Genomic DNA, 25,285 nt, shown 5'->3' with positions numbered 1-25,285 from the left:
TGTAATGGTTTACTCAATTTGTCACTATCCTTTGCCTCGGTTGTGACGGATAGCAGTCGGGGCTGGGACGCAGTGTGCCACTTGCCTCACTCAGTGGTAAACATGAGCATAAAATGCCTAAGCAAATATGACTTCGGCTAGGATGACTACAAACTTTCATATCTAATGAGCTATATAGAAGATAGCGTGCATTCGGTTTTGCACTTTGATCGGCATCAGCTAGGAACGATAGATATGATGCCCCGCGATATTCTCATTATTATCGTGAATACCCAAACATATCCAATCAGACGAGGTAAAAGAGAGCCAGAACAATAATGTTTGAACTATGGTTCTTGAAATTGAAAGGATCTAATCTACTTTTGCCCTACAGAACGAAGTTCCTCCCTGTCTGATCGCCCGAGACAGTACTATGTTTTTCGTCGACAAAGGCATGAATCCATGAGGGAAGATCAGAGTATACACGTGCGGAGGTATGGGCCACTATCTTCAACAAACCTTCAATACATTGAAAAAAGTGAAACATGTTGACCTTTTGAAGAATGATAATTGATCGAATCATCTACCGTGGTATTCAACTTCTTAGAGTCCGACCAACCCGACGCTGGCAAATTTAAAGCCGCAATCCCCAACCCTCAGCAGCCGCTGGTGGGTACTTCACGTCATATCGACCAAGGTTCACTCATGACGACAGTAATAATAATGAAACACGTTTCTTTTTCTATTTGTATCGCTATTGATATCGTGTTATACGCGGTCTTTTCATCCACATGCCATCAATTTGCCATATCTATTTTCGACGTAAGGGTCTGTAACATCAGCTCATTAATATAAGCTCAACCAGATTGGAAGTACTAGTATATTTCACGGTTTCGGGGTGGGTGACGGTAATCCAAGTTTCAGTTTGCGTACATTTCGATACTCCAGAGTCCATGCGCACCAACACCGGCGGTCCCCAGGGCTTAGAAGCTTCAAGTTCCGGCTCGAGGATCATCATCAAATGCTGTATCATGATGGGCTAGGTATATTTCATCGCCTAAAAGCACCCATGTACGTATTTCATATCTAGCTGCACGCGTCAAGGGGTCCAATCAATGACTTCAAGGCATGGATAGTTTACTAATTGGTCATACTCAGGTCACTCTCAAGCCCTTCCATAAATCGTTCCTGGGATAAAGAATAAATCTCATACAATGGCTTCAGGGTGATCACACGGCGTATGGTGATGATCATTCTTCTTGGCGAGCGGTTGGTCTAGAGAAATGGATTCAATTCCAAAGCTTCCGACCAGTGCGACAGCACAGGATACTGCACAGAAAATCCAAACATGTCGCAAAGCAGTCATCTCTGAATTGGCCAATGTTGAAATCTTATTTGGGGAAGAGTCTTCCCCAAGACCCCTTTGGTAGGATGAGTTCTTGACAAAGGCAGCTCCATTATATTCCAAGCTACGGGACCTCAAATTTTGACCCCCAACTGCATTGGTGAAAATTGCAGTACCGATTGAGATTCCGAGAGCCTGGTATATCCCTTGGTTAGAAATGACACATGGACCAATTTGACACCCTGGGTTGGAAAGCTTACGGCACCAAATGCACGACAAAAAGAATAAAGGGTCACGGCCAATGGGACAATCTCAACGTCTACCGCTGCCTGGACTGCAAAGCCCATTGCTCCAAACAGTAGGCCCATTCCCACTCCAATCGGGAGGTTCAAAGAAATCCAGACACCCTTCGAAGTGATTGATTCGAGAAGGTACAGGAGTGCTGAACCAAGGGCTGAGATCACCCAGCCTAGCCATGTTGCCCATCGGTAACTACCAGTCCAGCTTACCAGATATCCGATCAGAATAGATGCAGGGACTAATGACAACGTTTCGGGCAATACAGCAAGTCCACTTTCGAGACTGCTGAATCCCTTGATGGTTTCGTAGTAAACAGGCAAATAGTACATAATGCACCAGAGAACCATTCCATGGAGTATAGTGCAAAAGAAGGTCAGAATACACGATCGGTTTTGAAACTGTGTGAGTGGTATAAGGGGATTGTGGGCCCAAAAAAGCTCGAAGAGAAAGAAAAGACAGACACCCAAAACTCCCAAGAGTAGTGGAACGAGAGTGGCAGCTTCTCGCCAAGAATATACTACATTCGCCTGGTTGACGTTCATTTAGCATCTGTAAGCAGCTCATTGTGCAAAGCGGAAGAAAGTGGAGGAAAGCCTTACTTGCATAATTGGTACTAGAATTGCAACCAAGGACAAGGCTAACAACAAGAAGCCAACAAAGTCTATCTGTCGAAACCTTGATACGCAGTGCCGAGCACTAGGAAGTGGTGGAAGCGCAAACCAACATGCGATGGTTGCAATACTACTGGCAATTACATTGATTGCAAAAACCCACCTCTGAGAGGCAACGTCAGCTCACGTCTGATAATGGACTTATATTCTGGCAGAGTTCGGAGAACGAATATCTTACCCAAGAGCCTGATGTTGTCAGTATGCCAGAGATGACCGGTCCTATCGTCGTGCCGATGGCCCACGGTACGCTAATAAAAGCGAACCATTTCCCGCGAACGCGTAGAGGAACAATATCAGTTACGATTATGTCTGTAAGTGCAGAGATACCTCCGGACCCGAGGCCCTGCAATGCCCGACCCACGAGGATAACTGCATAGCTAGGGGCAACAGAACCGATCAGAGACCCAACAGCGAGGAGCACAGCGCTCCCGGTCAACGTCGCCTTGCGACCAAAGACGTCGGCCAGAGTTGCACAACATGGTTGAATGATTGTGGAAGTGAGAGCAGTTGATGTCCCAAGCCAGAAAGTTTTGGGTGTCGATAATTGAAAATCTTCCTCGATTGTCTGACTTGTTTTAGCCTGGAAATGAAATATTTCCACCACACCAGTGACTTGAAAACAGGCTATTTACCTGGAGAGCAATAGAAAGCGATGTAGTAGCCAGTGCTGCAGCCAGTGCCAGAGCTGACAGCGAAGAAAATGCAAAGTAGAAACGGAGGGGTAGCTGCGTGGACTCCTTTTCTTGTGATGTGACTTGTGGTGATGTTTCGGTCTCCATGGCTATTGGAATATCGTATTATGAAGTTAAACAGACCAGTATGTACTCGGGATATCAAAAGTTTTATATTGTGTTTTTTTCTCTCTCTTTCGACGAAGCGGAGAATGCCCTCGAGTGATCCCGTGATCCCGAAGATAGAACCTTCCACATGCTGAAAGCTAAATGGCTCGAATGGGACATATGGAACACGGTGACGGTGTCTCATTTGTGACAACGACAGTAAGATGTTCCCTCGCTCGGCTTACTTAATACTACGATTATTTAGCAATGAATTTAAGGATGGCATTAGTAGTAGCCCGATTTGTGACTCGAAGTACCAAAGCTCCCCACGCGTCTCAAAGCTGCGTAAAGGTACTATTATTCATAAAGTTTGAAATTCAATCTGGGAATTCTCTTCGTTCCCTGCATTAAAATCCGGGTGCGTGGCTCTGCATGGTTCTCACGTTAGTAAGTATATTCGACAAAGGGCACACGTTCACCAGGAGCTATTGACAGCCAGAGAATCTCAATTGAACCAAGCTTGAAAGGCTCGGGCATCTGGAGAAACACTACCAAACAGGAGGGCCATGATTCCAACCATATAGTACTACAATTTAATTCTATTCTTGTGCTTGGAAGAGAACAAATATATACTACTAATTTTATATGTTGCAAAATATCGAACATCAATTCAGAAGGCCATTTGAGCCTCATTATCACCGGGCTCGTTGATTATTCCAAACATCATCTAGCTCAAGATTCCAGTCTATCTGCGAGGCCTCTGTCTGGATCTGTGTATCTGTTTGTGTGAAAAGATGTGATAAACTATGGGATGTCGAACCACCTGCGTCCAGAATATCACTTCCATTTGGCGAGAACAAGCGCCCCACTTTATCAGAGTATGGTATATCCGAGGTGCTAAATCTATAATTTAGTAAGTCCTTGTCAATTCAGATGGCAGATATCATACTTGGAGAAATTCTTGTCTGGTGTTTGATGAGCAGCGAACTTCGAAGTTGCGGCTTTGTAGCCTGCTCGATAGCCGTCCTGCCAGTATTGCACGTTGCGGGCCATCTCTGTTTGACCATCCTCTGGATTGACCTCATACTCGAAGTCTTCGATTAACGGATCTTCAGATTCGGATTCATTTCTGCTCATTTCCTTTCTGAGTAATTCTTCGAACGAAGCTTCGTCTGTTACACTGCCTAGCAGCTCCCATTGCCCAGAAGAAGGTGGTTTACCAGTTGCATGTTTCCTGCGATCGGCAGAGGGTCTCTTATTTGGTCGGTCAATTCCGTTCCATAGGACGTCCCCTTGGGCCATCATTTCGTCTAATTTCTGCCATGGTGATGATGTGACATGTATCCATTTCGGATGGTATTGCTGAATATCGAAAAACGCAAGATTACGAGTCTGAAAACGCTTCCCAGAGAAGTCGATAAAAGCGAAATAGTTGAAGATATTGTCGTCCTCAGACTGTCGAACGATGGTACATTTTGCTTGCTCTCCTGCTACTAGTCTTTGAATTTCCAGAGGGTCAAAATGCGCCCGCGTGCCGTGATAAACGAGAATTAAATATCGAGCACTGTATCGACGATCGGGATTTGTTCGTATATTTGGTCGTATATTTGGTCTTGTCTTGGTAGAGGATCTCATTATCGCACCAATTGTCTTCTCCGTTTGGTAGTGCGCCACTTGGGGTTGTCATGGACGCGCGGCCGAAGTTCGGTGTCAAAGGTAGCAGCGGCGGGAATTTTGTACAAGAAGAAGATGGCAGTACAATGATCTTTTAGGAAATCTACGTTTTCCGCCAAAGTCTCAAACCAGATTACTTCCTGGCACATAATGCTTTCCAATTTGAGTCGGCTGTCACGACGCAGGCCGCACGACCACGCATGGTCAACCCAGTTTCAGCTGTGAGCGCTAAATCTCGGCACCCGAAGGATTCAACTAAAAAGCCACTCAAGTACATTATCATGCCAATGCCAACCAACAATTTCCCCAAAGCCCGGGGGCCAAACATAATTCTGCTTTGTGGGATGACTTGGCGAAAAGGGTATCGTGGCTGCGATACACCTCAAGTCTGAGGACTAGTGAAGCCAGCAATCGATGAGGTTGGTGCTCAAATTGACAATTGAGCACGCTATCGGAGAAGATCCCTTTGGCTCTAAGCACCAAGACCTATTTCACTGCTATGCTACAAGCAATGCAAGTCGGTCACCAGTGACCAGTGAGGCAAATACACTGCAATGTCACTCTTCCATGATCCGACCTCCACTGCACGCCTAGGAGGCCACCGGAAGATAAGTAGCAATCCACACACAGTTGCAAGATACTGGCATTCACATCATTCCGCAGAGAGCGGAATTACTAATTAAGCCACCATGCGCTATTTTTTGTCTATGTTTGATGCACGGACTTCATAGCCCGGGGGTCGCCGTATCAGGAATTGAATTGGAACGCGGTACTGACTAGGTAAAAGTCTTCAACGTATATTTGGGTACTAAATTACATCGTCATATTATTCAAGCAGAGATATCTGACAAATGGCGAGTCACAATTCTAAACGTTCCCACCCACTCACACCCTCGATAAGCTTGCTCCCAGAAAGCTCATACTATAAGCCGTTAACAAACCAATCAAGCCTGGTTAGTTCGAACTCCAAGCTGATTCTTAACTCCCAAGACCCTTTCCGTTCGATTTCTGCTCTTTACTAAAGTGATTTGATATGCTGTTGCACCACCGTTGCGAGCCTGGATAGTTGCAGAAGACAAAAAGTACAACCAAATGCGGTACCATCTCGCGCCATACTTAGCTGTAACCTCAGCCTCATTGCCCTTCCAAATATCATACCAGCGCCAAATTGTTGCTGCGTAGTGGATGCCTATCGTATCAACACTTTTGACTTCAAACCCAGCATTCTCCACGAGGCTGATATACATGCCAAGTGGGACCGACGCGTCCGCGCCAGGGAAGATGTATTTGTTCATGAAAAGACCCCAAACCAAATCTTCAAACTGCCAGCGTTTGCGCAGACCGCCGATTTGCAAGAAAAATACCCCTTGGTCTTCTAGAAGATTGTACATCTGTTTTAGGAATGCAGGTAGCTTGCGAATACCCACGTGTTCTGCCATTTCAAGACAAACAATCTTATCAAAACGAGGCGATGTAGGGATGTCGCGATAATCGATACAGTGAATCTGGCTTTGATCTGAGGATATGCCATGCTTTTCAAGGCGCTCTGAGGCGGCAGAGGCACCATTGTGACTCAAGGTCACGCCGGTGACTCTAGCTTTGTGTTCCACGCTTGCGAATGTACTGAAAGTTCCCCAGCCGCATCCCATATCTAGAACGGTTTCCCCTTCACATAATCCGAGTTTTTGGCATACGACTGTCATTTTATTCCTCTGCATCTCTTCAATTGACTCAGCTCTGTGTGGATCGGAGATGATTCCGGACGAAAATGTCATCGAATCGCCGAGGCTAAAGTGATAAAAGTCATTGCCACGATCATATACTTCGTGAGTCTGTTTCCGATCTGAATTCATTAGAGCAAGCGAAAATGTCAGTTTGAATGTTGTGTATTCCTAATTTTGGAAGTAATTTGAGTCATACCACGGCTTTTTGTGTGTAACAAAACATCGGGAACCATTTTGAAGAGGAAGAACTTGAAGAGTTCGGGGGTGAAAGCGAAAGTTGCCCAGTCGTATCGCCGCTCAAGAGCTTCATGGCAATCCATTTTGAAGTCCACCATTTTATCAAAGTACTTTTCAGTAAATTGAGTCATTGGAATCTTCTGATCGCCCCGGTACCTTTCGCGGTCGCAGTCGAGTTTGAAGTCTAAGTAGTTTTCAATTGGTTGCTTGTCCGCATCAAGCCCTTCGCGGTCAATTGGAACTCTTGAGGTGATAGTCCAAAATAAAACCAAAGCTGGGACGAAGAGAGCGCAAACAAGTCCGGAAGTTATCCACAGTCCTCCGCCAAGGAGACGCGCTACCACAATGGGGACTCCCACGAGGGCGAGTATCAAACGGCTATAACTGAACTGCTCACACCCCGGACCATCCACTACCTGGACGGCATCAGGAACGGTGAACTGTCCTTCTGTTAGCTTGGGATGTAGCACTCAGAACAAAAACGCAAAATATAGACGGGGGAATTGAAAATACTGACCTGCTGCTGATCTTTAGACATTTTCCGGTGATCCTTGGGATTAGAGAGAAATGAGGAATGAGCGGGCCTTTTAAACCCATCTTCTAAGTCAAAGGAGTCTCTGAAGGGCTGGTAATCTATATCCATGCCAAGGATACTAGGCTGATACTGCCCGCGCGTTACTAGCACCCAACGCATTGGAGAATCCACAGGGGGCGACAGGATTTGGCCCCAGCTTGAGTCAACACTTTTATTATATTGCGAGCGTTTTTATTACAAGCCACCTTGTGGTTCGTATTCAACTCCATACAGGAGAAGCACATCTTACCCCTCTCAGTTTAGGCCCGGGACTTTCGTCCAATTCTCCTTGGTGATATCCTAACGACGGGAAACCCCTCCTACCTTCTGAGCCATAGTATATTTAAAACCTCGATTCGCTATTCCAAACAAATTACAGGAAGCAAGACCTATCCAAAAGAGTCTAGAATTACAGCTCCATCTCTACTAAATGCCGCCATATGATCTTAGATTACCCCGACTTATTAACCTTGCCGCGATGGCTCTTCGATTATGGACGACTTAGTAGTCCGGTATTCTTTTACGTGGCTATAGCTGTTATTGATGATAGGGGGGAGCAAAATTGTGTCTGGCATGACCTTTTGGGAGTTATCTAGGTTAGAGATAGTTAAAAGGATTGGAAAGATATAAACCTTAGAGACAGAAACCTAAATCCGTGGCATATACCCTTTATGTAGATTTTCTACCATTTTAGGAAAGGGCATATCCATGGACCTTCCTTTGTATTCTGAACTCTACATAATTCTTGTGACGAAACCTATCAATCTAAATTCCGGCCGAGTATTTGATTTGCAACTGCAATTGAGCGACTTTAGTTCTAGATAGAGCAGGTTGAGTATCCGGTACTATCTGATTTTCATTAACGGGGATGATCTGACATTGATTTTTAGTATCCGGACTTAGATTTGCGGCGGGGAAAGATCTAAACTTGAACTTATCCGATCCCGTTTCTGCCAACTTGAAAGTAGCCGGTGTGATGGCCAATTTTCACAAGCCTAAGGACCAAATCGCGATATTATCTTGGAGCCTTTAGTGACACGTTCCTAGGTAAAAGGACGGCTCAGATAAAATCAATGATTCAGCGCTGTGTTTGTAATTGCTGGCAAGCTCTCTGGATGCAAGTAAAATATGGTTTTTATTTTCTTGCAGCAGGTGATGCGCGCAATCGCGGCTAAAGTGTTTCCAGTTGTCAGATAAGCCGACTGGCATTTAAATCATTGCCAAACATCCAATAGAAAAAATTTAGACTGAGCGAGGAGGATACTTGTGCAAAAATATTGGAATCGGAGGAAGGCGCTCGGCTTTTGATCAGGCTCGAGAATTGATATGTAAGGCCTTGTATGGCCAAGCTTAAATTATCGGTGTGCCAGACTACCGAACGGATACTACCTATTAGTAGTAGTACTTCATGAGCCATGATATATCTGGCGTTTGACCCGAGCATGAAAACTTCCGATACCTTTTCACTGGCATCTTCCAAGCAGGGTATTTATCTAGAGAACGCTGCGTATGTTCCTCACCTATCGCAACGATTCCGTGAAACTTGAAGCTTCCAATCAAGCCAGACAATCGACACCGCTTTCTTCCTTCCTCTCGTGCTTGGGCCATGAAGATATTTCTATTATACTAGCCGACGATCAAAAAATAAAAGCTTGGTACATATGATCATCGTTCATCCACCTTCGCAACTGTTGTATATTGCCAACTCTGATGTTGTGCCTGAGATAGCTTGATGTTAATGTTTGAATGCTCAATATTGACACTTTATTGGATATTGTTTTACTTCGTTTCTCGAGTGAGTATTGAAGACATATTTCTTTTCAAATCACCAAGTCGTAAAAATAAATTAGCAAGTTATGCTGTCATAGAGGAAAGATTTTCATTATGGGGAGCTTCAAGGCTTGCAATTTTTCGTCTATTTTCGATGTGGGGATGCGGATAGGATATCCGTCACTTATTGAGCCATATGAAAGCTTGTTCTTTCCTCGATTTAGCCAATTTCCGTTTGTCGCATGCGAGCCATAGGAACTTGGGACAACTAAACACATTGTGGATACAGGGCGTATGTAAACTTGGAGGAAGTGGCACCACGATCTTTCGAGATGTTGACTAGGGCTGAGCACGTGGGATCGTCGCAGGCAGACGAGCAGCCAAAGATAAACCAATAGAAAATATAACGCGAAATGCAAGTTGACCGATTGGCTGCTCACGCTCCAATATCTCACGGCTCTGCGTGCCGAACAACCGGTTGCTCGTATGGCTTGTCCGGGCCAACATCTAGTGGCACCGAAGGGTTTTTCTAGCGTCAGAATTCAGGGCGAGAGTAATATGTTCAAAGCGAAGGAAGTATAATAAAACGATGCCGTGCAGGAGCAAGTCCCAGATAGAATCACGGTTGTTCACGAGGCTGGTTGTTCTAAATGGTCATTGGCTGCTTACCAAACATAAGCGTCCGCCCTCCCCGCTCAGTCTCCACTAGGGACATATAGCAACCAACCAACATCAAGTTAATGCACAATTCTCCGCTCTGCTCCATTCGGTGCTTTTATCTGGCGTGAGACAATCAAGAACGTGCTATCGACCCGCGAGTTTAATTGGCTTAAACCTATCGCCGATATTTCCGCCCCATGCATACTCTCCGTTGGTAGCTACCAGCACCTGCGTGATGTTACAGGCACCGATTGTTATTATAAAAGGAACCAGCGATCTGCGATTTTTATCTCCTGGACGCGTGCCACTTTCTTCTTCTCTAATTGTCCTTGTTCCTCGCTTTTAGAGCTTGACGCGCAATGGCTTCCATCACTGCTTTCCTTGCCTTGGCCGGTATGGCTGTTGGTGCTACCATCACCACCACCGAGCCTGCATTGGCTGCTATCGCGAAGGCTCAGGCGACCGTGACCCCCCAGACCTGGACTTCCAATGTCACAGGTAAGGTCTTCGACCGTTTCTACCAAGTTTGGCTGGAGAATGTCGTAAGTATATGCATTCAACCTTCTGTCGAGCATGGCGAATCAATAGCTGACCTCCGCAACAGGATTACGACAATGCTGCCAACGACACAAACCAGCAATGGTTGGCCAGCAAGGGTATCACATTGACCAACTACTATGGAACTGGTCACCCTTCGCAGCCCAACTATGTCGCCGCCGCAAGTGGTGATAACTACGGCATGGACAACGGTAATTTCTCCAAGCAATTGGAACTTCACATTTTCAAAGCTGACCATTACATTGTCCAGATGACTTCCACGACATTCCCTCTAACGTCTCGACCGTTGCCGATCTGCTTTACACCAAGGGCATTTCTTGGGCTGAGTACCAGGAGCACATCCCCTTCCCCGGTTACCAGGGATACAACTACTCCAACCAGGAGACCTATGCCAATGACTACATGCGCAAGCACAACCCATTGGTTTCCTTCGACAATGTATCTGCCAATGACACCGCTCTTCGCCTGATGAAGAACTTCACTATGCTCTACGAGGATATTGACAACAAGGTTCTACCCCAATGGGCTTTCATCACCCCTAGTAAGTCCATTCTATCTATCTCCCATCCCAAAAGATAAAATTAACAAACTTCCAGACATGACTAACGACGCCCACGACACCAACATTACCTTCGGCTCCGAGTGGCTCCGCGGCTTCGTCGAGGGCCTCATGAACAACACCTACTTCTGGGACAACACGCTGCTTCTGTTGACCTTTGACGAGACCGAGACCTACGACGTCCCCACTGACGAGGAGTACGCCGTCCGTAACCGCGTCTTCAGTATTCTTCTCGGTGGTGCTGTCCCCGATGACCTCGTCGGCACAAAGGACGACACAGTCTACACCCACTACTCAACCATTGCCTCCGTCTCCGCTAACTGGGGTCTCCCCTCCCTGGGTCGCTGGGACTGCGGTGCCAACCTGCTCAAGATTGTCGCCGACAAGGTTGGCTACACCAACTGGGACGTTGACAACACTAACCTTTACATCAACGAGTCCCTTCCCGGTCCTCTCTCCGAGAACGATCTGAACAAGTACCGTGCTAGCTGGCCTGTCCCCGCCACCAACGAGACTTGCTCCGGTGGTCACGGTATCTTGCAGTCTGTTGTTGAAGCCTACAAGAACCAGACTCCTACCTACAACTACACCTCTCCTTTCCCATATGACACCGGCTATGACCTTGACCTTGGTATCTCTTACTCTCGTAATGGCTCTACTTACGTCTCTGGTGTCAACTCCACTGGTACCGTTGTCTATGATACTCGCAATGGATCTAGCAGCACTACCTCTTCCTCAGCTGCTTCTTCCTCCACCAGCGGGTCTGCGGCTTCGGGTATGACCATCCCCGCTGCTGGCTCTGTTGCTGCTATTATGGCTGCTCTTGCTGCCTTCCTGTAAATTGGCATTGAACGAATATTCCGTGATTTCATGACTTTATAAAAGATGAATTTTATTTTTGTTTACGATATATAGGCATTCATCTATCTTTTTATCTATAAACAATTCAAGTTGTTGATACTATGTTTAGCATGAAGAAATATAAGACAACACTGTCAGGCGTACTCAAGCTCAGGTTTACATGGATCTCGAATTGGAAAATCTGAAATCTCAGCAGACCTTTCTCGTAAAGTCAATGTTTTATGCACGGTCATTGAGTAAAGCTGAATCCATCATGACACATAATTTCGTGGAAGTGGGCTATCGAGGCAAGGCGCAGCTTTCACGCCCCAATTAACTATATTGAATGGAACATAAACCATGGAAAACTGGTATTATCGATCGGCAATCTGATCTACCCAATATCTTATCTGCATTGTGTACTATACGAGAGCCACTCCCACAAGAGGCACAATTGGCCGCCGATCATTTGACCTCCCAATAATTGCATATGTAAGATATTCTACCGGATCATTACAAAATCCTACATTGAAGATGAGGTGAGCTCTCAGGAATTTGAATCAGAGAGAGGAGTCGTAGTGACATTTTTAAGATATCTCCACCTAAGTACATGATACATGCATTTACCTGATGACATGTAAGCAGAGCATGTAACAGAGAAAAAGTAAGCAGTACGTAATTAACCCTACAAGGATCATTCAATTGGGCATTATAAATCATGATCATTCAGGGCAGCACCATCTCAGTTCAGGCATATAAATAATCTAAGGGATCAATGGTACATCGGAAATACGTACCCGCCTTTTCGTTACCAGGTAGAGGCGTGGCAACTTCAAGTAGCACAGGGTCCAACCAGGGTCCAACCAGGGTCTTCACCTCACCACTCAGCTGTCCTAAACAAATTCTCGAAGCGGTGTACCTGAGACATACGCAATGACATGTCATCAAGTATTCCCCGCATTTATCAAAACCACCACAGGGTCCGACGCAGGGTCCCGCAATAGGGTTGTCGAACCGAGACATGTACCCCGCTTGAGCAATACGATAAAACTCTATGCAAAGAAACCAATACGTCGTATCTATATTTGTTTCTTGCCGCCACTGAAATCATCAGAGACCATGGATTGGTGGTGTCTTGACTATGTTCCAGATCTCGTATTCAGGCGTCGAATCCTGGTCCGGATCGAGGGCTTTCCTTTTTTTCCGATCTGTGAAGAAGCATATGATCTGTCGGTATCTAGGAAGAACAGTCTAGCTAGGTTTGGGATCCTTGTCTTTGCCGTGGGTACTATGGTACTGTCTTAAAATCATTAGACAGGAGTGACAGGGTTGATGTCTGAGTTTTGTTGCCGGAATCCCGGTGACTTGGCTGGACGCCTTGAGTGTGTTTAGTATGGACTGCGCATAAACGAGCAGTATGGATTGGTCTTGATAATGATGGAAACAGGTAAGTGTCCATGTCAGAAAGACATCGCATGAGTCCTTACCTCGGGCATGCACTGTCTATCTGAATTTCTCGATACAAGTACTATATAAAGGGCCCGAATTCCACCTAACTCCAATTCAAATCCAAAGTCAAGAATCAATCACACGCAAAGGATTCAATCAAAAAACTTCTGCTACCAGCTTCAATATGCAACTCACAGCTTTCCTCCTCCTCAGTGCCGCGGGACTTGCTCTTGCAAAGCCAACACCCCCAACATGCGGCACCTGTAACCCCGTCTCAGGGCAAAACAGCTGCGACATCACGACCTCGTGCATCAACACGGGCAAAGCCTTCCACTGTGCCTGTCGCGCGGGTTACAAGGCATCTAGCCACAACAATGATATCCATTCGCAATTCAGGCTGAATATGCCCGACTACAAGTTCTTGGTGTTTGTGCCTGAGAACACGGCCTGTGATACCTTGTGCGCTAATCCGTTCGGAGCACCAAATACTATTTGCCAGGAAGTGCCAATCTACGATCAGTGCAAGGTTTGAGCCAGGAGCTGAAATGGGTTGGAATGGACTTTGAAGATATGAGGTCCGATGGGGTTGTGGATATTGAATTCGGGTTATGAGTAGATACGTTGGGGTCGTTACATGTCACTCCTTTATTAAGTGGATGAAAGTCTTTGTTCCGGATATTCAAAATTTTAGTATGATGATACTTCTGAGATCAATATGGAATTTTTAGTCGAATTAAAGTAGTTTGACATCGATCTTCATTGACCAAGAAATCACAAGAGGCCCTTGATCCACAATACACCTATAACACCCATCGCCTGGAATCATCTACCGGTTCCACTAAATGCAGCCTGATGCGCACAAGAAGAGAAATACAAAACAAAGAAAGCTCAACCAACGTAAAAAACAGCAAGTAGTAGTACAGTGATCAACCCATCATTTCGTCGTCAGCGTTGACGAAAATCAGACGAGCGCCATTGTCGGAGAGTTGCCATACCTAGAAAAAAATTAGTTTCCTGTGATTATTGATTGTGGTAAAGGAGAAAGCTTACATTCATCTCCACGTACTCGTGGAGGGCAGTCGTGAGCTGGTCGTCTGTAAATCCCTTGGCCAACACTCGCTCGCGAATGCGTCTGATGCTCATAGCATTCTGCTCGTCATCATCGACAACAGCAGCACCACTCTCCCAAAGGTTACGGATAAGAGTGTAAATCTTGCTAGTAGGGGTGTGGTCGGCTCCAGAGTCACCGTCGTTGTGAAGAGATGCCTTACTGATCTCAATGAGACGAAGTGCCTCATCAACATCTTCACGGACGACCTCCTCGCTGAAACGGAGACGGGCCAAGGCCTGTGAGAGACGAACAATACCCAGAAGGGTACGAGGAGTGACATGCGAAAATTGTTGTCTCTTGGCCTCATCCTTCTTTTGTCTCTTACGCATGGAAACGTAAGCACCGACCATGTAGTCAGAGACGTTGGAAGGCACAACAGGGCGGTAGGAGCGGGCCTTGGCAATGTACTGGCGGACCTCATGAGGTGTGAACATAACTCCGGAATCTTCGTTCTCTGGGTGCTTGTTGTGCATGTGGACATAAGTGACGTGGGCGGCCAGTTCCTCATCGGATTCGCGGGAAGGAGTATCCAAGAGCAAGAACATAACATCGAAACGGGAAAGCAAAGCAGCAGGAAGGTTGATATTCTCAACGGGGGAGATACGAGGGTTGTAACGGCCGTATAGAGGGTTAGCAGCAGCCAGAATGGAAGTGCGGGCGTTGAGAGTGGTGCTGATTCCAGCCTTGGAGATGGAAATGGTTTGTTGTTCCATAACTTCGTGAATAGCAGTACGGTCAGAGTCTTCCATCTTGTCGAACTCATCGATACAGCAGATACCGTTGTCAGCGAGAACCAAAGCACCTCCTTCCAGCATCATCTCATCAGTGACGGGGTCACGCATGACAGCAGCTGTGAGACCGACACCACTGCTACCACGACCAGTAGTGTACACACCACGAGGGGCAACCTTTGTAATATATCGAAGCAACTGAGATTTAGCAACACCAGGGTCACCCATCAAGCAGATGTTGATATCACCACGAATGTGCATACCATCACCCATCTCCTTAGTAACACCACCAATCAAGAGCAGAAGAAGTGCCTTTTTCACATCGAGATGGCCGTAGATCTCAGGTGCAATGGAGCGGGATAGGTACTCGTACATGTTACCTGAGTTCTGGTACTGCTCGATTTTGCGCAATGTTCGAGAGTCCATACCCATGTCCTGGTAGGACTTCTTGTGCTGGGTGATGTGCTGAGCCTCCAAGTAGGTATCGGTCAGGAGACCAGCGCGAATTGCCCGGAAACCAGTGTAGGGGGTAGGCAGGAAGATACCAGCAATGTCAACGACATCGCCGGGGTTCAAAGAACGGGTGAGAGCTCCATGGCAGTGAATTGTCAAAGTACGAGGAATGTGGCCAACGGGAACCTGGTCTGCCATTTCCTGGATCTTGACCTCCTGGAAAGGCACAAACTTAGAGGCGCGGGTCGAGAGGAAAAGCTGGCCCTTGGAGTTGTTCTTCTTGCAGTCTTCCGACACACACTCGGACATGGGAAGGAACTGCTTGGTTGTGATAGGCTGGAAAACTTCACATCCGCATCGGTCGCAAGTGTAGGCATTGATCTGAACGGCTGGCTTCACATCCGACACACGGGTTGTAATACCGCGCACGGTAATCAAGCTACCCAGGTGTTCGCCCCGGACATTTCGGACAGCGAGGGCCTTGCCTCGATCGGTGCTGGATCCGGAGGCAGTGAGGGGTTTGAAGTTGAGGGTGTATCGGCGGGTGAGTTCAGGGGGGAACATGCTTGCAGCAGCGGCAGCGTCCATGTCAGCTTCCGCGGCCATCTCCATCGTTTCGTTGCGCTTTTCACGCTGGGACATGATAACATCCAACACATCGTCCTTGAAACTGCGTGTTGTCAATATGAGAAAATATTATTGCGATAAAAAGCCACTGGGACTATCGAGATAACATACGTGACATCCTTGGTCTCCTTAGGAAGAACTCCATCCACGGCCTGTGAAACAATATCGATATAGCGTTTAGTGTTCTTTTCGATGGACTCAACTAGCTTCATGCCTTGCTGGTCGTCGGGGAGCGATCTCTCGAACTAGGATCGCAATTGTTAGCTTGTATGCCCGGTGCAGAAACATGAGCTACATTCCCTCCAGGTGAACTCACAACTTCGACATCGTCCAGCTCAATCAAAATATGTTGAACATCGCGATTAGCAACGTCTTGCAGAATCTGCATGTACTTGAGCTTGGGCTCCCGGCGCCTCCTGGCTCCACGAGTTGCAGCTCCATCCTCTTCCGCATCGTCCATAAAATCGTACTCATCGCTGGTGCGGTTGCCGTCGATGTTCAAATCTTCCAAGGCTTCGGTCGCAGCAGCCTCGGAGGTGGACTGCAGGGTCTTGAAATGCTTCAAGAAATCCTTGAAGGCATCCAATTGGGCGGCATAATCAACCGGAGCATGATATGAGAGTAAAGCCATGCTGAGAGGTGGGGAGGTTGATGTGGGATAGTAGAAGTTGCGCTCGGTTGAGAAGAGAACGCAAAAGTGGTGGGGAGTGGATTTTGCGGTAAGATGGATCTCCAGCCCCTAGAGACACGCGAAACACGTCGACGCGTCCAAGCGGGTTAGCACTTGAGAGAGTGACGCGCCAAGAAATTCCAGAGACCTCGCCTGTGATTGGTGGGAAGCACTGCTTAGTAATAATCGACCAGTTGGCTCCGCGGTTTTGGCTTTCTATACATTCTTGACGTCTCTCCTGTCGGAAATATACATGCAAGCTGCACATGCCATACGTATTGTATTTTTAAAACCCATGGATATATCATGGTGTGTACAACTGGATATTTCGGTAAATTTACAAAGGTTCTACGTCGCTGAGTAGTTCTTCGGATTGTAAGGCTGCTCAGGTGCTTATAAATGTACTCCTAGCATGATCAACAACATGCATTGAACTCGTCTAACGCAAGCTATTCTTTATGTACGCTTTCCGATTTAAGTTTCGGAAAAAATTGATTAAAATGCACTAGATTGCTTCACAAATGCCGGGGTTTGATCTACACACATATCCACTAACAAGGATCATTGTTCAATAAGCGTCGCTGTAATTTGGATTCAAATTCGGCCCCCATTCAGCCACAACAGAGCCAGGAAAAATGATCAGCCCCTGAAAGCCGAAGTACCAGCTTGTACCTTCCACGGTCTGGAGTTTTCATAGGTCTCAATCCCACCATGCAGGAACGGCAGGTCACGCTGGAGAAGCAGGCCAAGCAGGCCCGACGAAGTAGTGCCAGGTCGAGAGCTGGCTGCATTACTTGCAAGTAAGCACTGAAACATGAGATTGAAAATAAAGAGAGAGAAAAACTTTAAGATCACCCACAACTAACGAGGGGCAGGATCCGTCACGTTAAATGCGGAGAGGAAAAACCACACTGCCAGAAATGCTTACTATCAGGTCGTAAATGCGATGGTTACAGCACAGAAACACAAATGCAACATCGAGCAAGACTTGACATGGCCTCATATCGTCCAACAGCGGAGTTCGGTGCAGATCGCACCCTAATTATCGTCCCGGGTAGTAGGCAAGAGCGCCAATTTCTCCACACATTCTACGAACAAGGTGCAGGATGTGTAGGAGGCTATGTTCCATCCGATCTTTGGGATCGACTCATTCCGCAACTCGTCCAAAACAGACCCATGATTCGACATGCAGTCGCAGCCGTCAGCGCTACCTGTCTACAACAATTTTGTCCCCAGTTAGAGGCTAAAGAGCGAAATGGAATGGTTGCGCTCCGACAGTATAACAAAGCCATTAAAGACTTTCTTGAGTTTACGGCTACAGCCGAGGCCTCGGAATTCGAGCATGTACTCGTTGCCTGTGTCTTATTTACATGCCTGGAAATGGTTAAAGGTGACCGAGGCCGGGCAGTAAATCATCTAGAGGGCGCGCTACGACTGCTGCATAAATATCAAGCGAGAGTAGGGGATCGTATCATAAAGACCGCGGTCGCCCAATTACTCATTCGCCTCAACAGTCAACTACCATTTCTCGGTCGACCTTTAATTCCCCTACCCGAGCCCAAACATCAGCCAGGGGAAGCTATGCATTTTAACACGATCGAGGAGGCCAGGGAGATGGTTACGCGGATGCAGCGGCGCGTTACAGATTTTAATACATCGATATCAACAGATGAAAAGGGAGATTTGATAGGCGCGGAACTACAAAAAGAATACGCCATGATATTGCAGATGTATGACCAGTGGGAGCCGGCCTTTCATAGATTGATCGTGGATTCAGCTAAGAAGGCCAAACCTCTCGATCCTCGGTCCCTCTTAATTGTCGATATTGCATTCCACACATGTGCAGTATATACAAAGGCGGCCGCATCTTTAACCGAGACAGCCTATGATGCACACATGTATCATTGGGAAGGCATAGTCAATGGGGCAGAACAAATACTCCTTCTCGGCATGAACGAGAACGTTACTCACTCGCCACTTTCCAATCTTTTTTCCATGGAGGCAGAAGTGATTCCCATGGCCTGGTGGGCGGCAGCTAGATGCCGCGATCCTTTTATTCAACGCAGAGCCATATCCGTTCTATCGCGCCATTCCAGAACAGAAGGATTCTGGAATGCGAAAGTTTTGCTCAGGGTAGTCGAAAGAGTTCTCGAATATGAAGAAGCTCCTCTTGTCTCTCTGCCTATTGGACAAAGAATTCCAGCTGAGCACCAACGTGTATGTCTAGCTTATGCGGCTCCAAAGGATGGCGTATTCAGTAATCCGGTTCCGGTGTTTATGATGACGAAGCCAGATGGGGTTGATAAAGCACCAAAGATATGGTGGGAATATCTAGAATGGGAAACAATGGAAGTAATATAATGTCCCTATGAACTACCTGTGATTCATGTTGTTCCTCTTTCCAAAATTTTGATTGAAGCGCATTATATGCCGTTAAACCTTTCAGATATTTGTGTTCCCATAACCCTCTATTATGGCTTTTGATGTTATTTGATCAAACTTCATGCCTAAGCTCGTTTCTCTAGATCTCCCTGCGTTTCCGTTGAAGTCGAACCGGACAGCTATCAGCACTCAAAAGAACAAGAGTCAACAACTGCCTTTCTTGTCCAGCGGGCTCATTGACCTCGCCCGCGGGAAGCGAAATAGTCTGAAATCCCTGCAACAGTCTGACAACCGGGTAAGATATCTCCATAGTAGCAAATTCTTCTCCCAGACATTGTCGGGGCCCGCGACTGAAAGGAAACTATGCCCAGCCAATTTTGTCCAGTTCCCCAGTTTCCCATCGCTCAGGTCGAAATTCATAAGCATCATCTCCATAAATATTCCGCTTTCGAGAATTGACATATGATGAGAAGACCACTAGCTCCCCTTTTCTTATCAATATCGGTTTGTCTCCATCAGGTCCTCCACCTGTTGGCAATATTGTTGTTCGTATTGCCTCCCGATTGTTTAAAGGGACAGGTGGGTATAAACGAAGAGCTAATATTATAATGAGTGATTCTGAAGAGAATTAATAGGTAGAGAATATCCTTGATCACACAGGAAAAGTATGGCATTTTTCTGATTTGTTCTCTGGTAAGAACTTTTTCGCCCTTCGTCACAATGCTGATCTCTTCTTGTAAACGTACTAATACTTTCTCGTGTCAGAAAAGGAATCGATTTCCACCATAGATAGAGAAATCAGTACCTTCTTTCGACATTTTAGAGTCTTAGGTCGTACTTACAATATCCAAGATAAACAGCATGCAGTCGTGTCTCGACCGGCTAATAAGTTATTCAAAAGCTGGCTTCGAAGATTCGCGATGTTCATGGACTCAGCAGCAGTCTGCTTAATAAATCCGTGCCGTCTATCTTCATCATCTGTATTTTCCAATTCTAGACCGTTGATATAGTCTTCAACAAAGTGATGAACAGATGCGCATGCGGGTTATAGAGGAAATGCCACGACGTCATACGAAACCGCTTCGCTAAACCTTCTTGTGAGCAATCTCGAAGTTTTCTGAAAACATCCTATTCTCTTGATGTTGATCAATGCCGGCTCGTAAGGCATATACAGATCTCCCAAATAAGAGAGCAGTCGAGGTCTCCATGGTCAGATCAAAGAATAACGGTTGAAGACCAATCACCCCGTCATTCGGGAGAACATTAAGCAAGTTGTCAACATGTTCCCGAAAGAAATCAAAGTTTTGATAATGTGTTAGCAAGAATTGTTTTCGAAAAACTTCCCGTGGATGCTTCCATGCTGCCCCTTCCTGAGTGGAAGTTCCGCTCCCCAGAAACGGAGCAAATATAGCAGGTCTAGCACCAAGGCCAAAGTCTTTAAAGCGACACCTCATATCGGTTTTATGTTTCACGCTATTTCAGGTTCAATGATTTTTGCAAGGTCCTACCTTGGAAATTTGTGGATAAAACAGCTTCAAGATTTGAAGGGTGTAGGATATGAGAAGCCCGAGGTTCAAAAAGCAAGAAATGAAATAGGTTGTTCCCTGATTTAAATTCTCTGCAGCTTTGCAGAGATAAGCCAGAAGTCGTCTATCCTCGTTTGCATCCCAGAGGTCTTTGATGCGATCGATCCCAAGCGGCCATCGTTTTGGTAGCTCTGGGGGTAGCGTGCACCCATAAGAGACATAAGCCTTAGTCTCTCTACTTAGGGGTATTATTGTACTCACTTGGTAACCCTTGAGCGATTGAAAACAGTGGTATCCTACCCAGCCAAGAAAGAAAGCGAAAAACGCTATAATTAAGTAGTTAACACTTTCCATATTTCTAAGCATGTCTTTTGAAAGAAGACCAATAGAATTACAGGTTGCAGAAGAGGGGGTGCGAAGACGAAGGATAATCTTCCTGGTTTTTCAGTCTTTTCTCATGAAAAATTCCTTGCGATCTTCTGGTGTCAACTGATGACCTCTTTGTCAATTTATCCTTGTTCGTTGGCGAGCACTAATGCAAAGCATATCACACGCTAATTAGCCAACAACTCGCCCTCGAAAAAGTGATAAGACTATAACACTGTGGTAATATTCATGTATTTATGGGGCAAGCGCTAATATGGAGCCTGTGATTTTGAAGTCGCTTAAACGTTTAACACTTTGCAGCTTCTCTGAAGTTCTAAGGTTTTACCAATCAGAGGGATAACCAAAAGAAGGTTTTATGCGTGGTAAAAAAATTCAGCGTCGACAGGCATCAATAATTTTCATCTATCGTATGAAGTTCTCAAAGTATGGAGGCAGTGGTCCCTGTGGCGACTGTTCGGGATGTAATGGGCTCGGACGTTGAAGCCGGGGAAGAGCAGGGAGCGGCGGTAGGGGCCTATCCGGTGGCGGAAATGGTGAATATCGTCCCGAGGTTGGTGATATCGACAACGTCTCTGTAGCAGGTAATTCGATGGGATCGCGATCCGCCCGTAGTTCGACCAGCGCTGAGCCATGTTGCTGCCGAACTTGCCAATGTCTTGTTTCTTCTAGTGAAGGCAGCTCGACCGGGGTTTGTTCAATTTGTACCCCAACTGAAGGGTGTCTTTCTTGTCGGACCTGCTGTGGAGATGGTAGTTCCGCCGTGGACTGCTCTAGGTCTCTCAATTCGGACATGGGAATCTCACGGCCGATATGTCTTTTGAGGAGTTCATGCAGGACAAATCGCTCAGAGATGTTTCCTTGTGCTTCAACAAAGGATACTCGAGGGTTGATCTCACTTATTCGTTGTAATCTGTTGGCGTGCCGATGATGGTTAAGACTTCCTTCGACGCCGATCAAAAAGATAGTGACATATGCCCAAGAAAGGCTGAGAAGATCAAGTTCAAATTCATCCATGTCGTTGGCTTCTCCATCGAGTATCAAGACTAGCCTTAGACTTGGGGTCTCAGGTCCTGCTTGCCACCCATATGTGGGATGATATTTTGCTGTTTGGGAATGTTTCTGGAAATGTAACTCTTTAATCTTGCTCCATCCGGTCATGATTCGGGTCCGTCCTCCAAATTGAACGTTTCCCCAGATCTGATTTATGTTCCACCTATTCACAAGACCTATATCGCTTGCTTGATTTGAAAATGTGACCAGATGATAGCCGTATGATGAATTACTAAAGGTTTGCATGGCGTCAACGAATCGACTAATTATTGCTTTTGCGAGATCTGTATACAAGCAAGTAACGTCAGCTTTGTGTTAAAATTAAGCAGCTGGCTAGTATCTACCTTTATTCTTTGGCTGACCCACTTTGGAGAAGCCTGTGATAAGATACTTGTTGTATTTTGGTCGTGCAGGGTTGAATTCCATAGATCCAGACGCATCCAATAGTATCATTGTCTCGTCCATGCGCGACAGGGCGCCGCTCCAGGATCTAAAAGTATTCCTGACTTGCTTTGAATATCCCTGTGAGGTGTTCTGAATATGGCAAGTATCATCCGTTGAATGATAGGCTGGAGGTATCTCAACAGCTGAAGCCATACGAGCGCGAGCCGTGTCTAAAGCGGAGACTATATCAGGCTTCATGACAACACCACCTCCGTTGCGATGGCTCAACACCCAGTACAGTCTCTCTTCAGCAGTAGTTTCATATCCCCTCCATGCAGGGGTTATTCCTCTCCATCCCACAGCAGCATCTATTGAGAATTTGAGGACGTTGGATGTCTGAGAGTCTCGAGTCCATGCTATAGGAATAGGTTCGAAGTATCCTGCACGTAGAAGATGCAAATATTGAAGGGGGTGATTTTTTCGTAGCTCATTGATTTGCGATGAAATGCCGATCACCTGCTGATATGATTGCACTATTCCTTTATCACATTCATTCTGCCAGCGACCGTTCTCTTCTTTGAGAATTGCCTCGCGGAGTTCGAAGCCACCGGAAAACTTCTTCTTTATCTTGCCGGCAGCTCTCTCGTCGGATGTCTTGACCGACAAGGCCTTTTTGAAAGTTGCCCGTTTGGATAATTTATGATCGTGAGTATCGTCATCGGGCGTTGCTCGAGGCCCAGACATATTCTTGACCAGCGACTCCAGTTGTTCAAGGTCCCATATATTGAAAGAGGGCTCCAGAGCTTGAACGGCTATTTTTGCTTTGGCATTGAGAGTTGTGTTAAGTGCTATTGTCTGGTGGAGAAACTCAACATGGTATTCGGGGTTAGCTCTGGCAATCTTGGATAGTGCCACACCACCGAAGCCGTATGGTGAAATGATCTCGGTTGAGTATGGGTTGTTGTTGAACAGACGCAAGTGAGTGCAATCATGATATGATTTCTCTCCAGGATACAAAACAGCCTTTGACCATATCTCCTGAACTTCTAGTCGATCGATCTTTTTCTTATAGTATTTGTGAACAGCACAATCGCAGAGATCGGTCGTCTCGTGTTCCGGCTCGATTTCGGCATTCCAGATTTGACACGACAATTGGACATTATGGAGAATGCTTTGCATATCTTGCTCATCTTGTGCTCGTAAATTCGTTGCCTCAATGATGGGATTAGTATGTGGTTTTCGTTGCTCATTTGCGAAGTTCGTGTTATTCGTTTTTACGCTCGCTATTGATGCGCGGGTACTTGGTGGGCTGATCGGATAGGATGCAGGCGGGTGGGAGGGATAAGAGGGAGGTGATGCAGGAGGTGTTACTGTTGGAGCAACATGATGAAAGCTGGATGTGTTGACTAGGCTTCGTACAGATGACGGTGGACGGTGGCTATTGTATTTGTCCATGTTGGCATCATGTGAAACTAACGATTCTCTGCCTGACTGACACTTGGCTTCCTTCGGCTCCCTTCGGCATAGTTAGTCAAGTAGCGATCGGTGGTCCTCTACAATAATTACCTGCAGAGATAAAAGCGCTGCTGCTTCGTTCGCCCCCAGCACAAAGCCTAATGGCTAAAAAGTAAGGTTGCTAGGTTGTTTCCTAAGGGCAGCTTAGCCCCCGCAAAAATGCGACAGGGGGAGGTGTTGAAAAGGTGAAGATCGTCGATACATTCAAGTTCCAGATGACAGATATAAGTTCGTCAGTGCCTTCCCCTCCCTGCAGAGCGACATACCACAGCCACGTTTAATCTATACTATGATTATATCGTAGCACGTGGGTCGAATCTCTCCGATTAGTGGGTCATTTTTACTTTCTTTTACGAGGTGGAGCTCAGTGGGTGATTGCGGCTCGGCGGTCCAAGCCCGGGCCAATATAGACGATAGGGGAGCCACAGAGGTTCAATATGGAGTATCAGTGGGGGATAATATTTGCAGCCCTAATGATAGCATGATTTCACCATATCAGAATGATGAGAGGCTTTTCAGGTGACAAAATGATCCAACTGGCTTATTTTCAGCGGATTACCTCGCCTGCTATAGATAGATTGCTGATTTAGTCCGAGCTTGGCAATGCTAATGCCCACTTTTACCTAAAAATGAAATTTTCCGATCTGATACTTGATAATTTGAATAAAATCATCCTGGGATGACTAAAATACAAAAGCTTTTGACTTTGAGGTGGGGCGTACTACTGGTACTAACTACTAACTAGTAGCACAAGTATTACTAAAAGATCCATGGATTTTATACTACTACTAGACACCTTCAAGTTGAACTTGAAAACACCTGGGCATGATCAGATCATATATCCTGTCAACCAAGTCCACAATTTTCATCTCAAAAATTAGCTCAAAACCTTTAAAGCTTCCAATTAAACTGGTGTCAAAATAATTTTAGTCAGGTTTCCAGTATTTCCCCGCTTAGGTGTTGATTAAATATGCATATTTAAATGTTGTGACAGAACGACTCGGAGACAGGACAAAAGAGATGAGCGAAATCACCAGTCTGGGGAACTTTGTGATAGTATGTACCCTACAGTCGCCTAACGATGGAAACACCAATAATATTACAGCACAAGGCAGGCCAGGATGACCTATCATGAACCATCTATGATTCTCCGCCGTTTTACCTCCATGTGAATATAGTATGCATGACTCCAGCCTGGCCGAACAAATGGACATCTATCAACTTCATTTTTTGTCGCATGCATGTCTCCATCTAAAAGCTGTAGAATGATGTCAGGTCGGGTCGCGTTGGGAAGTTGAACAGTGATTAAACCAGTCATATGCTGTGTATA

General features: G+C 46.0%; 9 protein-coding genes across 9 annotated transcripts; 3 read left to right on the top strand and 6 right to left on the bottom strand.

The window, feature by feature from the left end:
- Positions 1–1,119: 1,119 nt before the first annotated feature.
- Positions 1,120–1,953, bottom strand: N7478_007093 (uncharacterized protein; the record flags this gene model as incomplete). Its single annotated transcript, XM_056923307.1, has 3 exons — positions 1,120–1,167; positions 1,193–1,519; positions 1,585–1,953. The coding sequence occupies 3 exons, from the start codon at positions 1,951–1,953 to the stop codon at positions 1,120–1,122; spliced, it is 744 nt and encodes a 247-aa protein (XP_056781344.1).
- A 465-nt stretch (positions 1,954–2,418) lies between these two features.
- N7478_007092 (uncharacterized protein) lies at positions 2,419–3,074 on the bottom strand (the record flags this gene model as incomplete). Its single annotated transcript, XM_056923306.1, has 3 exons — positions 2,419–2,424; positions 2,474–2,875; positions 2,928–3,074. 3 exons carry the CDS (start codon positions 3,072–3,074, stop codon positions 2,419–2,421), a joined length of 555 nt encoding a protein of 184 aa, XP_056781343.1.
- Positions 3,075–3,998: 924 nt separating this feature from the next.
- N7478_007091 (uncharacterized protein) lies at positions 3,999–4,709 on the bottom strand (the record flags this gene model as incomplete). Its single annotated transcript, XM_056923305.1, has 1 exon — positions 3,999–4,709. The coding sequence occupies one exon, from the start codon at positions 4,707–4,709 to the stop codon at positions 3,999–4,001; it is 711 nt and encodes a 236-aa protein (XP_056781342.1).
- Positions 4,710–5,692: 983 nt separating this feature from the next.
- N7478_007090 (secondary metabolism biosynthetic enzyme) lies at positions 5,693–7,247 on the bottom strand (the record flags this gene model as incomplete). Its single annotated transcript, XM_056923304.1, has 3 exons — positions 5,693–6,591; positions 6,669–7,149; positions 7,227–7,247. 3 exons carry the CDS (start codon positions 7,245–7,247, stop codon positions 5,693–5,695), a joined length of 1,401 nt encoding a protein of 466 aa, XP_056781341.1.
- Positions 7,248–10,072: 2,825 nt separating this feature from the next.
- Positions 10,073–11,670, top strand: N7478_007089 (acid phosphatase PHOa; the record flags this gene model as incomplete). Its single annotated transcript, XM_056923303.1, has 4 exons — positions 10,073–10,255; positions 10,318–10,462; positions 10,522–10,812; positions 10,868–11,670. The coding sequence occupies 4 exons, from the start codon at positions 10,073–10,075 to the stop codon at positions 11,668–11,670; spliced, it is 1,422 nt and encodes a 473-aa protein (XP_056781340.1).
- A 1,633-nt stretch (positions 11,671–13,303) lies between these two features.
- Positions 13,304–13,651, top strand: N7478_007088 (putative adhesin; the record flags this gene model as incomplete). Its single annotated transcript, XM_056923302.1, has 1 exon — positions 13,304–13,651. One exon carries the CDS (start codon positions 13,304–13,306, stop codon positions 13,649–13,651), a length of 348 nt encoding a protein of 115 aa, XP_056781339.1.
- Positions 13,652–14,045: 394 nt separating this feature from the next.
- On the bottom strand, positions 14,046–16,672 carry N7478_007087 (DNA replication licensing factor MCM7; the record flags this gene model as incomplete). Its single annotated transcript, XM_056923301.1, has 4 exons — positions 14,046–14,114; positions 14,170–16,084; positions 16,153–16,286; positions 16,358–16,672. 4 exons carry the CDS (start codon positions 16,670–16,672, stop codon positions 14,046–14,048), a joined length of 2,433 nt encoding a protein of 810 aa, XP_056781338.1.
- Positions 16,673–17,680: 1,008 nt separating this feature from the next.
- N7478_007086 (C6 zinc finger domain protein) lies at positions 17,681–19,072 on the top strand (the record flags this gene model as incomplete). The annotated part of the gene is made up of 1 exon (XM_056923300.1): positions 17,681–19,072. One exon carries the CDS (start codon positions 17,681–17,683, stop codon positions 19,070–19,072), a length of 1,392 nt encoding a protein of 463 aa, XP_056781337.1.
- A 2,336-nt stretch (positions 19,073–21,408) lies between these two features.
- Positions 21,409–23,895, bottom strand: N7478_007085 (vWA domain-containing protein; the record flags this gene model as incomplete). Its single annotated transcript, XM_056923299.1, has 2 exons — positions 21,409–22,340; positions 22,419–23,895. The coding sequence occupies 2 exons, from the start codon at positions 23,893–23,895 to the stop codon at positions 21,409–21,411; spliced, it is 2,409 nt and encodes an 802-aa protein (XP_056781336.1).
- Positions 23,896–25,285: the final 1,390 nt, after the last annotated feature.

Source organism: Penicillium angulare (genome assembly GCF_028827245.1).
Source record: "Penicillium angulare strain IBT 27051 chromosome Unknown utg000004l_segment0_segment0, whole genome shotgun sequence".
NCBI lineage: Eukaryota > Fungi > Ascomycota > Eurotiomycetes > Eurotiales > Aspergillaceae > Penicillium > Penicillium angulare.
This window is presented reverse-complemented; position numbering and strand designations above follow the sequence as displayed.